General features: G+C 46.7%; 1 protein-coding gene across 1 annotated transcript; it reads left to right on the top strand.

Moving 5' to 3' along the window:
- Nucleotides 1-2,828: 2,828 nt before the first annotated feature.
- Nucleotides 2,829-3,484, top strand: LOC310690355 (fatty acid-binding protein, adipocyte-like). Its single transcript, XM_083469113.1, has one exon. The coding sequence runs from the start codon at nucleotides 2,896-2,898 to the stop codon at nucleotides 3,256-3,258; it is 363 nt and encodes a 120-aa protein (XP_083325239.1). The 5' UTR covers nucleotides 2,829-2,895; the 3' UTR covers nucleotides 3,259-3,484.
- The last annotated feature ends 10,830 nt before the right edge of the window (nucleotides 3,485-14,314 follow it).

Below are 14,314 nucleotides of genomic sequence, written 5' to 3' on the forward strand. Positions count from 1 at the left end.
AGCCTCTCTGTACATTTCAGAGAAGGGGTGGAAATCGGGTGCTTCTGTGTCTGTGGGTGTTGCTTTCTGAAGCCGGACATTCCAGTGTGGTTAAAATAAAATGGTGATGATTTTACTGTTTTATATTTTTTTAGTTACAGGTAGGTATAATATATATATATATATATATATATATATATATATATATATATATATATAGTTATTATTATTATTATTATTATTATTATTATTATTATTATTGACACGGGTGGCGCTGTGGTTAAAACACAGAGCCTAGGACTTGCCGATTGGAAGGTCGGCGGTTCGAATCCCCGGGACGGGGTGAGCTCCCGTTGCTCAGTCCCTGCTCCTGCCAACCTAGCAGTTTGAAAGCACGTCAAAGTGCAAGTAGATAAATAGGTACCGCTCTGGCGGGAAGGTAAACGGCGTTTCCGTGCGCTGCTCTGGTTCGCCAGAAGTGGCTTAGCCATGCTGGCCACATGACCCAGAAGCTGTACGCTGGCTCCCTCAGCCATTAAGCGAGATGAGCACCGCGACCCCAGAATCGGTCACGACTGGACCTAATGGTCAGGGGTCCCTTTACCTTTAGGTATAGTAATAATTTATTATTTGTACCCCGTCCATCTGGCTGTGTCTCCCCAGCCACTCTGGGCAGCTTCCAGCAAAGATTAAAAATACATTAAAATGTCACACATTAAAAACTTCCCTGAACAGGGCTGCCGTCAGATGTCTTCTAAATGTAAGGTAGTTGTTTATCTCTTTGACATCTGATGGGAGGGCGTTCCACAGGGCAGGTGCCACTACCGAGAAGGCCCTATGCTTGGTTCCCTGTAGCTTTGCTTCTCGCAATGAGGGAACCGCCAGAAGGCCCTCGTAGCTTTTTAGTCTTTGTTGGAAGCTGCCCAGAGTGGCTGGGGAAACCCAGCCAGATGGGTGGGGTACAAATAAATTATAATTATAATTATTATTATTATGATGTCCCCCCAACTCTGACACTTCAGTTTAAAAGAAGGAAAGCCTTTCCCGGCATAGAGAAAAGTTTGGGGGAAGGCTTTGCCTCCCTAGTGTATCAACTCTGCAGACAGCTACAGGATAACCAAGCATCACTTACATTAATGCAATATACTTTGGGAGTCCCCCGCCCTTAAATTCTATTCTTCCAGAATATCCATCCACTGACAGATCAGAATGAAATGTCTCTTATTTCAGACTAGTCCAGTTGTCTGTTCTTTCTGACACTGCAGTCTAGAGCGAACCCTCAACTGCTGTGACCTGGCATCACTCTAGCAAAGCTCTGTGGCGTCTGACACCAAGCTGGGCGAAAGTCCAGGATTTATTTTTTTTACAAGACATGGGACTTTGGGGCAGTAAAGGTTTAACAAGGGCTGTATTTACTGGGTAGCAAGCAATCTGTTCCTTTGACACTCCACCACACTAGACACTCGGCTAGATTTATTTCATCTGGGTTCCTATTTATTTTATTTTTAAAGTGTTTACTGGCCTCTCTGTTCAGTTTTGCCCCACTTTGAGCGAAAATCTTATCTCAACAAGCAACAGTGATGGACTGCGGGAAACGACTCAGTTCCAGCCGATGGAAACAAGTATACAAACCTTCTCAGGGAACTTCTGAATTTCTGACTGGATTCTGGAGCTCAGAATTTCTTTTCTTTCTTTTTTTAAAAAAAGATCTAAATAGGATGTTGATCTCCCTTATTCCTGCTCAGGCTGTTTTTCTCTTCAGCCACATATTTTTGACTGTATCTGGCAACTGCTCTCTGGGGCCTCAGGCAAAAGTCTACCTGGTCCTTCTTAACTGGAGATGACAGGAATCGAACCCAGAGCCTTCTTCTGCATAAAAGATGTACTGTTCTGCAGCCAAAGTCCCACCCAACCTCTGAGGGCAGCTTACACCAACAGAACGAAGAACAAATTCCAAAAGGATAAAAAAAATACAGTATAACCTGAATCAGCAGTAAGCAGATCAAGTTATAAACAATTACAGTCATACTTTGGTTGATGAACGCCTTGGAACTCGTATGTTATGGCTCCCAAATGATCGAAAACTGGAAGTGAGTTGAAATACGTATACTCGGAGTCGAGTGTGGATTTCATGCTCTTTATTCAGCTCATAGTAGTGAAGAATGGAAGTTCCCCCGAAATGTCTGCTTTATATACATTATTTACACAATGGGCCCCACATGACTGGCTAATTCTGGGATTCTCCTGTAGGCCAATCAGGCTGCGGATTCACTTCCACCTGGAGTTGGATTGGGTGGCTCCTGCGGACCAATCACACTGCTGCATTCTGAATCCTATTGTTCTAGGACCAATCAGACTGCTGCATTTTGGATCCTATTCAACTCGGTACATAACATGAGTGTTCCGGTTTTCAAACAATTTTTGGAAGCCGAACATCCAGTGTGGCTTCCGTGGCTTCCAATTGGCTGCAAGACGCTCCCGCAGCCAATCGGAAGCCGTGTCTTGGTGTTCGAACAGTTCCGGAAGTCAAACGGACTCCCAGAATGCATTCTGTTTGAGAACCAAGGTACGACTGTACAAGTAAAAGATCCTAAAAGTGCCTGGCCAGAAAGAGAACAGGGACAGCAAAGGGGGGAATTCCAAAGAGAGGTTGCTGCCATCCTTTGAACGTGGAAGTTATATAAAACTAGGCACAGGTGGAGAAATTGGGCTAGTCCTCTCTCATAACACTAGACCTCAAGGAGGTCCCTTGAAGCTGAATGTGGAAGATTCAGGACAGACAAAACTTTGGAATTCACTCTGACAAGAAGCTGTGATGGTGGCTTTCAAAGAGGATGGAGGAGAGGTGCTGTGCTCTTTGTGGTGCTTCGTTAAACTTGTAAGAATTTCCTCAGGAAACTTAGTTAATCCTACACCATGTGTGAACAATTTTTGGGAACTTGGAAGCTTGTTTCCACAGAAAAAATTGATGACTATATGAAAGAACTTGGCGTGGGCTTTGCCACCAGAAAGGTGGCTGGTGTTGCCAAGCCCAATGTGACCATCAGTTGCAACAGAGATGTTATAACCATCAAAACAGAGAGCAGTTTAAAGAACACTGAGATTTCCTTCAAACTGGGGGAACAGTTTGATGAGACCACAGCGGAAGACAGGAAAGTAAAGAGTATTGTAACATTAGACAATGGGTTGCTCAATCAGTTGCAGAAATGGGATGGCAAAGAGACGACAATAAAAAGAAAAATAGAAGAGATGGAAAGCTGGTTGTGGAGTGTGAAATGAACAACGTTATCTGCACCAGAGTGTATGAGAAAGCATGAAGATAGACGCCTTCCCCTGTGTAGTTAGTGGGATACAGAAGCAAGAGAGTTAACTGGTTTGGGATACAGAGCCCCACAAGGCAGCTGCTTTCTCCAAAGAACTGATATGTTATTGATAGAACCGTTCCAAAGAACCTGTATACAGTATTCAACCTAAAAGTATGGTGACTATTCAATAAAGTGCTTAATGATAAAGTAAGAAAGAAAGAAAAAAAGAGGATGGAGGAGAAGGCTGTCAATAGCTTCTGGCCATGATGGCTACGCCTCTGAATGCCAACTGATGGGAATCCTAGAATTGTGAAGTCGGAAGGGACCCTGAGTATTTTCATTTCACTTTTAATTTGTACACTGCCTTGCTGACTATGCACAAGGCGGTTTGCAAGCTGAAGAAACAACAGAGATCGCACAGACCTTATAACAACCTGATCCGATACCAAAATGTCGTAATAAAAACATAACTTCAAAATAAACAACTTATTTCCAATAAAGTAGCATTCAATAACGCGTTAGGCTATCATAGCACGCAATCAAATTCAATGTCGGCAAATGATAATGGAACAGAAATTCCCTCTTTAACAATTACAATAAATAATTTCCAAGCTAGAATCAATAAAAATAACTGCAAGCCACAGTGCATAAAACAACCCAATACAAACTGAGAAGCAAAGACACACAACGTATAAAATTGGGATCATCTAGTCCAACCCCCTGCAAGGCCGGAAGTTGCAGCTGTCCCTGACGGGGATCGAACCTGCAACCATGGCGTTATCAGCACCACGCTCTAACCAACTGAGCCACGAATCACAAGCAGGGAGAGCACTGTTGCACTCAGGTCCTGCTGGTGGGCTTGCATCCACTCCAACATTCCTCCAATGAAAACAGGGACGTCCCATTCCATAATGATAATATGATTACTTATTCCCAACACATCTTGCTGGGTTGCCCCAGCCACTCTAGGCAGCTTCCAACATATATAAAAACATAATAAAACATTTTATACTGTATTTGATGCTGCTATTACAATTAAGTGTTTTAAATTTGTTGTTAGCCGGCCTGAGCCCAGTTTTCTGAACCGGGAAGGGTGGGGTATAAATAAAAATGTATTTAATTATTTAAACATTTTTTAAAGAAACCTTTCCTATACAGGACTGCCTTCAGATGGCTCGGTGGTCGGATAACTCCATACCCTCCAACATTTCTCCAATGAAAATAGGGACCAAATCAGAAACTGGGATGGCACATATAAATCAGGGACATCCCTGGAAAATAGGAACACCTGGCAGGTCTGGGCTTGAGCATCTTGTGTTCGTGTGCACTGAGAAAGTCACCACCTGCAGCAAATCTCTGATAGCAGAGGGAATTGGAGGACGTTCACAGAAAAAGGAATCTAAGATGGGGACCCTTGTCTCTTCACTCCTCCTTCGAGATAGCAGTGGAGGCCAGCTTGCATTTCCCTTCCCAAACCGGCAGCTGCATGGGTGAGAGAAACCTCGATTCCAGTATCAGTGGCTGAGTGAAGAATAATTTCCCCTCTTTCAGGAGCTGACTTTGCAATAAGAATTGGGCTCCGCACCCCGTAATTAATTAAGGGAAAACAAACCACCTGCTGGGTAATTAAGTGCACATCTAGATTAACCCTGTGTTCAACAAAACCGAAGCAGTTGCTCTGCTGTTATGGGCAAACAGGCAGAAATTCAAAGGGCAAAGCTTTTTTTTCCTGGCATTGTTGGGGTGGGAAGCCATAGCTGCTGAATGTTTGCCTGTCTTGCATTTCTATGTTGGGATAAATTTGTACGGAATCCACCATGAATTAATTTAAATCTTTATAACACACATGTTCGTAAAGTATATGGAGGCAGCTTGTAATACCTGAATGCAATGAAGTCAGTCCATAAATCATAATTAGAAGCACCACCGATAGGTAGTGGTCGGTTAAAAATAGAAAATTCCTAGCGTGAAGGCCTGTCCAAACTGTACAGTTTTGAGAAGATGTCTGAGAGAAGACGGGGATGGTTCCTGCTGAACCTCAGGTGGCAGGGAGTTCCACAGGACAGGACTGAACTGCCACGCTAAAATCTCAGTCCTTAGTGAAACTCGGCTATGTGGGGAACCACCAAAAGTGATCCACCAAGGAATTTCATTGATCAAGGTGAAGTATAAGGGATCTTAAGGTCAATGGAAGCAACATCTGAAGCAAAGTTTCAGAGAAAGTCTAGCAATTTGCCTACATTTTTTCTTCAAGGATAAGGAGAATGAGCTGGAAAACATCTGAGATGGTCTGCAAGAGCCATTTGTTCCTGGAGCAAGGATTACATGGTTTTAAAGATCCCTTTTCCTGACACTTCAAACTGTCACAAAAGGCCCCCTTTTGTGTCTGAACTATTCCTAGGTGAATGGCCTCAAAAAAGGAAGAGATTTGCCAAGGACAAAAACTTCGGCAGCAGGAACACCCCTGTGGTCACCATTCACTGTCCTTTTACAGCCCTCCCAGCTTCGATCCAAACCGTCCTTTGTACTTGCTTCCCCCAAAGAAAGCTGAAAGGCAAAGATATTGGCTAGGCGGGTGGCGCTGCATTTTTGAAGTGTGGTTCTCTATCACTTCCCCTTCAACTCTCTTAAAAATGATGGTCCAGCATCAGATTCTGCTCCAGTCACCACAGCACTCTTGCCTGCTGGATGCTGCAGAATTTTTGCACGGGCGATTTGCAAGACAGCAACTCAAACAGCCATGAAGTAAAGGGATTGCCAGCTTCCCCACTCTGCACACAAACATTTCCCTGAATTGTCCCACCCCTATGAAAAGCAGCAAAACATGGTCCCACGCGCGCCATTTTTTGACACTTTTTAAATGTGTTCTGAAGGACGTCACAGATGTTGGCCAATAGGCCTCCTCTCAAACTAGCGCTGTGGCAAACATTTCTTCCATATTGGCTTCGCACCATTTTCCCAATGATCAACGAAAGGAAAAATTGCCTGAGAAAGTTATCAAAGGGGAGAGAAAATTTCAGTGGAATTTTCATGGCTGGGGGTCTTGTCATTTTGCATTCAGCTTACTTTCAATGTGGCTAAAATGTTTTGTGAGTGTCCTTCCTTTGTGAGTGTCCCTCTCATCCTTTCGGCAGGGATGCCGCCTAGTATGCACCTGAAAATTCTTCACTGTTATATAGGTGAAGTTTTTTTTACTTCTCAGGAAATGAGAAGGAAGGATTTAGCATAAAAAAATGAGATCAGCAAATGCAGCGATCTCAGGTGTTTGGTAACTGGCCTATTGGCTTTCCTTGCTTCAGTTAAAATCCAGGTAAAATGTCCTGAGGAAACTGCTTCCATGAGACTTTTTCAAATCAGGACGTGTGGTCAGCCTGGGTGGTTACAAAGCACTGGACAAATGTTTAATGGAAAGGAAAACGCAAACACATCGTCCTCAGTCACCTGATAACAGTAAGTTCAAAACCCAGCAGTCTCTGAATTCTAAAGAGAATAAATAAGGCAGAAAAGCAGAAATATCTTTTGCAGGTGGGGGATGAAGGATAAATTATCAGGGAGAAATTGGCAGGGGCACAGACTTGGGCCCCAGATCATGGGTGCCCAGCTACATCGACAAATGTGACATCATGACATCACATGACCATGTCACATGACATCACTCCCAGAAGTGGCGCTGGAGGCCCTGCGAGGCCCATGAAATTCTTCCGGGACTAAAATTAAAGGTCCCTTCCAGCTCATCTTGGCTCTCTGGCTGTGCTCTGCAGAAACAACACCTGCAGTTGATCACCTTGCTTCCTCCCTCGTCACCGCCAGGTCTGCAGGGAACTGCCCAATCATCTGGCCGGCATTTTGAGGATGGGACAGTGAGATCCAGGAAGAGCGGGGAAGCAACAGCCAGTCAGGGCAGCAGCCCCGTGGAATTAGCAAGGAATTTATTCAGCCTGACCTCTCCATAAATATTTAGATATAATCATTATTACCGCGGAGTAAATTAAGTTATAAACAGCCTTCAGAACTGCACATGACAAATGTCTTTCAGTGTGCAGGAGCACTTCATTGCAAGTTAATGTGGGAAGGGAGAGGTGCAATCAATCAAGACGCAAAGAAAAGAAAAAAGAGTGCTGTCTGATTATATCAGCCAATATAAACCTTCGCTCCAGCTGGACAGGAGATGCACACCCACCAACCAGGACTGACTGGGCACATCCTAACAGAGCGGCAGATGGTAACACGGAAGTGTATATGACAAGGGAATAATGAACTAGAAGGAATGGGGAGCGGTGGCGTCGCCGGAGCTGTCGGCTATTTGTCTTCTTCTCGTCCCTTATTTATTTATTTGTGTCCAGGCAATCTTCCCACCCTGCGGATGAAAGTCCTTCTGTGGAATCTTGAGTGAGGAGAGGAAGGTGGACCCAATTCAACAGTGTTCGCTGGGTGGGATGGCTAACTTGCTTTCCTGTGACACGGAGGCAGGTGCCGCCACCCCACCCAATTCGTCACCTGCTCCTGCGGCCACCTTTACCAAGTCAGGTGAGCAGCTGTTGCTGGGTGCAGAGACCCAAACTTGCCTGCTGCCAGGAGTCTTTCAGATTTCAGGGACACCAGTGGCATATGGACAGTGGACTAGCAGAACTAGGTGAGTCTCAGAAATGTTCCCCATGCGCCTCTATCTCAGGAGGCTGGGAGGCTTTGAGGAGGGAGGCGCCATTGCAAATTTGCAGACTGTGGAACTCACTCCCACAAGAAATAGTGACGGCCACTACCTCGAACAGTTCCCCCCCCCCACTCCAGATATGCCATTTAAAAAGAAACCAACAAAGAAACTGTGTGACGTGCAGGAAAATAATTAAAAAGCAAAGGTGACGAAAAGCGAAGAGCTTCCCTAAGGCTGAATATTTATAGGGTGAGGCGGGACTAATGTGGCCGTAATGTTTTCTCGCCCCTGATCTGTTGCCGGATAAGAACGACAGCTGCCTCTTCTCTCTCCTAGGCTGCCTCTGACGAAGGAACAGCCTCCCTCATAAAAGTCCTTGGCAAAACCAAGGCTAGGCAGTTGAAACACCAAGACCTCTGTAGGGTTTTTAGCTGTGTTTGAACAGGTTTTGTGAGCCTAAATCCACTTGTTTAGTTTGCCTCAGAGCTGCATTAATAATCACACCAACCCCATAAATTATTACAATTATGCGGAGATCTCTGTCACAGCTTCAGGAACAGGCTCCCAGCAGGCATTCAGATGGATTTGTCGCCATAAAATAGGAGCTGAAAGCAGACGCTTTGGGTTCCTTTCGCCTCCCATTGAGCTCAGCTGGGGAGCTAGGCATAAAATGCAAAAAAACCAAAACAAATAAAAAAACAAAAAACCCCACAACCTTTTGGCTCATGGAAAAAGGCTGTACCCATGCCTGATACATGGGGTGTCCAAACTGGTATAACGAAATTTCACAGCGTTTTAAAATTAAGTTTCTAGTCCATATGACCATGCTTGATATCGGACATCAAATACTAGAAGGAAGGTTAGGCAGCCTTACCCTCCTGTTTCATCCTATGATACCGTATTTTTCTGTGTATAAGACGACCCCTATTCTTTTAACCCAAAATTAAGAAATTAAGTTGTTTAGCTTTTCGGGTGGGGTGGGGGTGGTCACTTCCGCCAATCGCTCACCCGCCTGCCCTGCCACTGCCGATCGCTTGCCACAGCCCCTGCCGATCACACACCTTGCCGCAGCCAGTTGTTTGCCCACTAGCCGCCACCAACAGCCCACCCGCCCACTTACCACAGCTGCCAATCGCTTGCCCAATTGCTGCAGCTGCAGCCAATCACCAGCAGGCCTTGCCGCAGCCACCAATCACCCACCCAATCGCCGCTGCCAATCTCCTGCTTCTTGCTGCCATTAATCGCACATCCCCCCTCTGCATTCACTATCTGTGTATAAGACGACACCCAATTTTTGCCTAATTTTTTAGCAAAAAGCATCACCTTATACATGGAAAAATACGGTATTTTTATTTGTATAACCACAACATTTATGAATCTGTATATTCTGTTCAAAGAAGAGCATTAGGAATTGAGAGGTGCATTTTAAACCTTCATGGAGACTAAATATCTGCTAGATCAGGCCTTCAGCTTCAGAAACTAGAATCATAGATTTGGAGGGACCCTGAGGATCATCTAGTCTAATCCCCTGCAATGCTGGAATACTGTATTTTTCGCCCCATAGGACGCACCGGCCCATAGGACGCATCAAGTTTGGGGGGGGGGAATAAAGGGAAAAAAATTTACCGTATTTTTCGCTCTATAACACGCACCCGACCATAACACGCACGTAGTTTTTAGAGGAGGAAAACAAGAAAAAAAATATTCTAAATGAAACAGTGGATGTATGATTTTTGTGGTTCATGCTGTGGCCACAGACATGTGATCTGACAGTGAGTTTAGAGTAGCCCAATGCAAAAATCCTGAGGATCCATGTGGATCCATGCTTTGTAACCACATTTTAAGTGGGGAGGGAAGGAAAAGCACTCAAGGGACAAGGAGCACGTGTGGGGTGTGTGGAGAAGGATGCTAATAATGCAGAAGAGGGGTTTAAGGGGAGAAGGAGCACGCGTGGGGTGGGTGGAGAAGGATGCTGCTAATAATGAAGAAGAAGAGGGGTATAAGGGGAGACAGCTCCTCTCCTCTCCCACTTTGCTCCTTTAAAGCGAGCAGGCTCTGCTTTTCTCCCTCCTCCCCACTCATCCCCGGCAGCGGCTCTTCTCCCGCTTTGCTGTTTCAAAGCGAGCCACAGAGGAGGGAAGGAAGGGGAACCATGGATCCTCTGCTCACGACTGCAGCAGATTCCCCCCGCCACCCATAGGCATTCCCTCCATAACACGCACAGACATTTCCCCTTACTTTCTAGGAGGAAAAAAGTGAGTGTTATGGTGCAAAAAATACGGTATTTCCCCCCCCCCCAGGCGCTTGTGGGGCAGGCAGCGGGGAGAAGCGCTCTTCTCCCCGCCGCCCGCCTTGCAATCAGGTCCGGGGACAGCAGGGAGACGCGCTGCGTTTCCCTGCTGTCCCCGGAGTGGTGGGGCAGGCAGCGGGGAGAAGCGCTCTTCTCCCCGCCGTCAGCCTCCAAACCACTTCGGGAGACAGCGGGATGGCGGCGTTCCGCCTCCCTCTGTCCCCCGACCTTGTGGGGCTGGCGCTGGGGCTCTCCTGAAGCCTGGAGAGCGAGAGGGGTCGGTGGGCACCAACCCCTCTCGCTCTCCAGGCTTCAGTGAAAGCCTGCATTCGCCCCATAAGACGCACCCACATTTCCCCTTCATTTTTGGAGGGGAAAAAGTGCGTCTTATAGGGCGAAAAATACGGTACACAGCTATCCCGTATGGCAATCGAACCTGTAACCTAGGCGTTATCAGCACTGTGCTCTATCCAACTGAGCTATCCAGGCTATGCTCTAAGAGAGCAGCTTAAGCTTCTCCAGTTGCTCCAGACTAGTCTCAGATGCTTATTGGCCAGCAGTCCAACCTTCCCATTGGCTGGGAGCACTGGATATCATACTTCGTGGATCATCCTCAGTCCTAGCCAGTCCCCCCCCCCAAAAAAAAAAAATTATTCATTTTATAACACAAATAAACAACACAAACAGAAAAACAAACCATACAAACAGATTCTTGTATTATCCTTATTTTTTTTCTAAACATTGTTAGGTGGGCTTCCCCAAGTCCCCCCTATCTGATTTTCATTTTGCCTCATCTTTAGCAGTTTACATATATCATAATTTCTAACCATTTTTTTAATCACACTTACTTTAACCATAAAAATCTTCACATTTTATCACTTACAAATACTACTGTTTTAAAATGCACTACCTTCTACTTCTAACCCTACAGCCTAAATCCACTTCCAAAGCTATTCTAAGATTTAAATATTAACATATTTAATAAATATTCCTTAAACTTCTTCCAGTCTTCTTCCACTGTCTCTTCTCTCTGGTCTCAGAGTCTCCTGGTCAGTTCGGCAAGTTCCATATGGTCCATCATCTTCATCTGCCCAGTCCTAGCCAGTTTGGCCAAATGCCTCCTAAATGCATAGCTGCCCTTTTCTGAACCTTTTCCAGCTATACAATATCATTCGAGAGGTGAAGTGACCAGTACTGTACAGAGCCATCCAAATGCGGCCACACAACACAGATTTCATATCAGCAGTTTTCATTTTCAGTCCATTTCCTAATGAACCCTAGCATGGAATCTGCCTTCTTCACAGCAGGGTCAACATTAAAAAAAAGAACACGTATTAAACAGCTCTGGTGATTGGGGAGAGGCTTCCTGGTGACCTCGCAGGCACTAGCCAATCAGTGCTGCCAAGCACACAATGGGTTTCTCCAGAACTAACCAAGGGTGGTTGTTTTCCCCAGAGCTTGATCCTGGAGAAGTAAGGCACATTCATACTGTGGTTCATGGGGGGCTGAAAAAGACCCTGTGCCTGCCAGCCAGAGTAGACAATATGGACTAGATGGACTAATGGTCTGATTCGGTGCAAGGCCAAGGCAGCTTCCTATATTCCCATGTGTCGAATCAGCCCCATCACCTGGCAAACCCTAGGCCTGCCTTGACCTTCAGGGCCAACAAATGCTCACTAGATCTCTACGGCTTTCTGGCAGAACAAATTTTCCGCCAGCAAAAGGAACACATGGGGAGGATTGTTTGTCCCTGTCCTAAAAGCAGCTGAATTGTGCCAGGGGTGCACTGCAGATCTGACGGGGTCAAATGACTGCTTATGTGTGTGTGAGAGAGACGGAGAGATGGAAAAATGCTTAACTGAACTGGTATCCCTGGAAAGTTTTGGATGCCCCATTCAGTATGCCAAGCAAACGAGCGTGGCAAGGACCTGTGGCCATCCTATTGCATTTGGATTAAAAAGGACCCAGGCATCAGTAATGCGCATATCTTTTTCTTGTAAAACGAAGAAAACAAGAGAGGGGGAGAGGAAGGGTGATCCTTGTACAATGCCTGGAGGGCAAATCTGCTTTTATGAGCCTGAATAATGCATGCGTGTTCATCTATTATTAATTAATATTCCACGAACAAGCCTGGTTTATTCACCCAAACAAAAGCAACCCAACCCCCCGCCCACCCGGCACCCGCGCCACTGACAGAGCCCACCCCTGCCCCGCAGCCTGGCATGAACCCACGAAAGTGGCTAGCTGGCTTGACCAAGCAGCTTTCGAGCCTTTGCCACCCAAAAACACATCATCAGTAGGAGGGTCCAGCAAGCCAAAGCGATGGGTGGCTTTGCAAGCAGCTGAGCCCAGAAGCAGCCGGACAGGATCTGGCTAGGGAAGTCCTGGGCAGAATCGAGACTAGGAAAGAAGCTGGACCATGAAGGAGACAAAGGTGTGACCCACTGGGCAGACTTGTCTACACTGACTGGGAGTGGCTCTCCAGCATAGCTGTCAACCGTCCCTTATTTGGCGGGAAAGTCCCTTATCCCAGAGCCATGTCCCGCTGCTGTCCCTTATTGATGATGTCCCTTAAATTTCCCGGGTTTCAAAGGAAGCAGCTCCTCTCCCTCCCTCCCTGCCAGCCAGGGAGGAGGGAGGCTCCAACTGTGTTGCTTGGCTGTGTTGCTCACCCAATAAGGAGTCTAAGAATGACTGGGGGGTGGAGCTTCCATGCCTTGAGCCGATCAAATCGACCGCATTGCCTGGGGACTCGCCTTTGCTCAGCGCTTCCCAGCGGAGAGGTGACGGTGGTTTTCCTTGCTGCATCCCCTTTGCCGGGTTGCTGTGCTGTGGGAACCACCGCTTGAGGCTTCGTTTGGCTGCTGGCCGGGCTTTCTGCCTTTGGCTGGGAGGGGCTCAGAAGTTGAACATACCTGTGCTTGGAAAATCCCTTATTTTGGCTGCTGGTCCCTTATTTTCGAGGCTGCTGGTCTCTTATTTTCAAATCTGTAAGTTGCCAGCTATGCTCTCCAGAGTTTCAGACAGGCGACACGCCAGCCCTACCTGGAGAAACCAAGGATTGAACCCACGACTTGCAAAGGGTGGGTGACTGAGCTATAACTTCCCCCAAAACTAGACAAGCAGGCCCAACTAGCTCAGCGCCCTCTGTGGCAAGAATGGGGAACTTGTAGCCCTGCCCCAAGATGGACTGCAACTCCCGTCATCTCTAACCCTTGACCATGCTTTGTGGGGTTGGTGGATGTGGGAACCAAAGAACGGGGCACAGGTTCCCCATCCCTGGTCAACCTTGACTAGTAGCAGCTCTCTGGGGCTTCAGGCAGAAGCCTCTTCCCGTAACACCTGGATTTTGAAGGTGGGACCTTCGGTGTGAAAAGCACATGTCCTGCCAGGGAACCAGAATGCTTGAATTAACGGAGATCAATGGGCTGTGTACCATTTGTGATGGCTCCCCCAGCCCAGCTACTGTTTTTGAGGACAAGATGTGGACGGGATTTGGCTAAATCTGAGAGGAGCCCAGGTGGGGCTTGTGGGTTTCATTAAAGGGCCTGGACCTTTCCCCCCCCCCAATAATACAGTCATACCTCAGGTTACAGATGCTTCAGGTTGCGCGTTTTCAGGATACGGACGCGCCGAAACCTGGAAGTACCAGAATGGGTTACTTCCGGGTTTCAGCGCTCGCGCATGCGCAGAAACACCAAATTACAACCCGCGCATGCACAGACGTGGCGCTGTGGATTGTGGATGCTGGGGGTTGCGAACGTGCCTCCCACACAGATCATGTTCACAACCTGAGCGTCCACTGTATGTACATTGAATTTTGCAGAATAGGACATGAAGCGAGCAAAGTGACAATAAGTAGCTTTCACTGTTGGATCCTGCTACTGCATTTTAATCTTTGCAGTGGCAGGGATAGTGTCTGCTAACGTGCAGGAGCCCTGGTCCTCTTTTGCATGTGGCCACCGTAATGCCAGGTCATGCAGCAGTGTAGCAGTTTTCCCTTGTTCATCATGTTGCACCATGGCTGAGACTCAAACTGCAAGACTATGAATGCTTACTTGAGAGTAAGCCCCATTAAACTAAGATGGA

This window comes from Podarcis liolepis (assembly GCF_965112155.1).
Source record: "Podarcis liolepis genome assembly, chromosome: 12".
Lineage (NCBI taxonomy): Eukaryota > Metazoa > Chordata > Lepidosauria > Squamata > Lacertidae > Podarcis > Podarcis liolepis.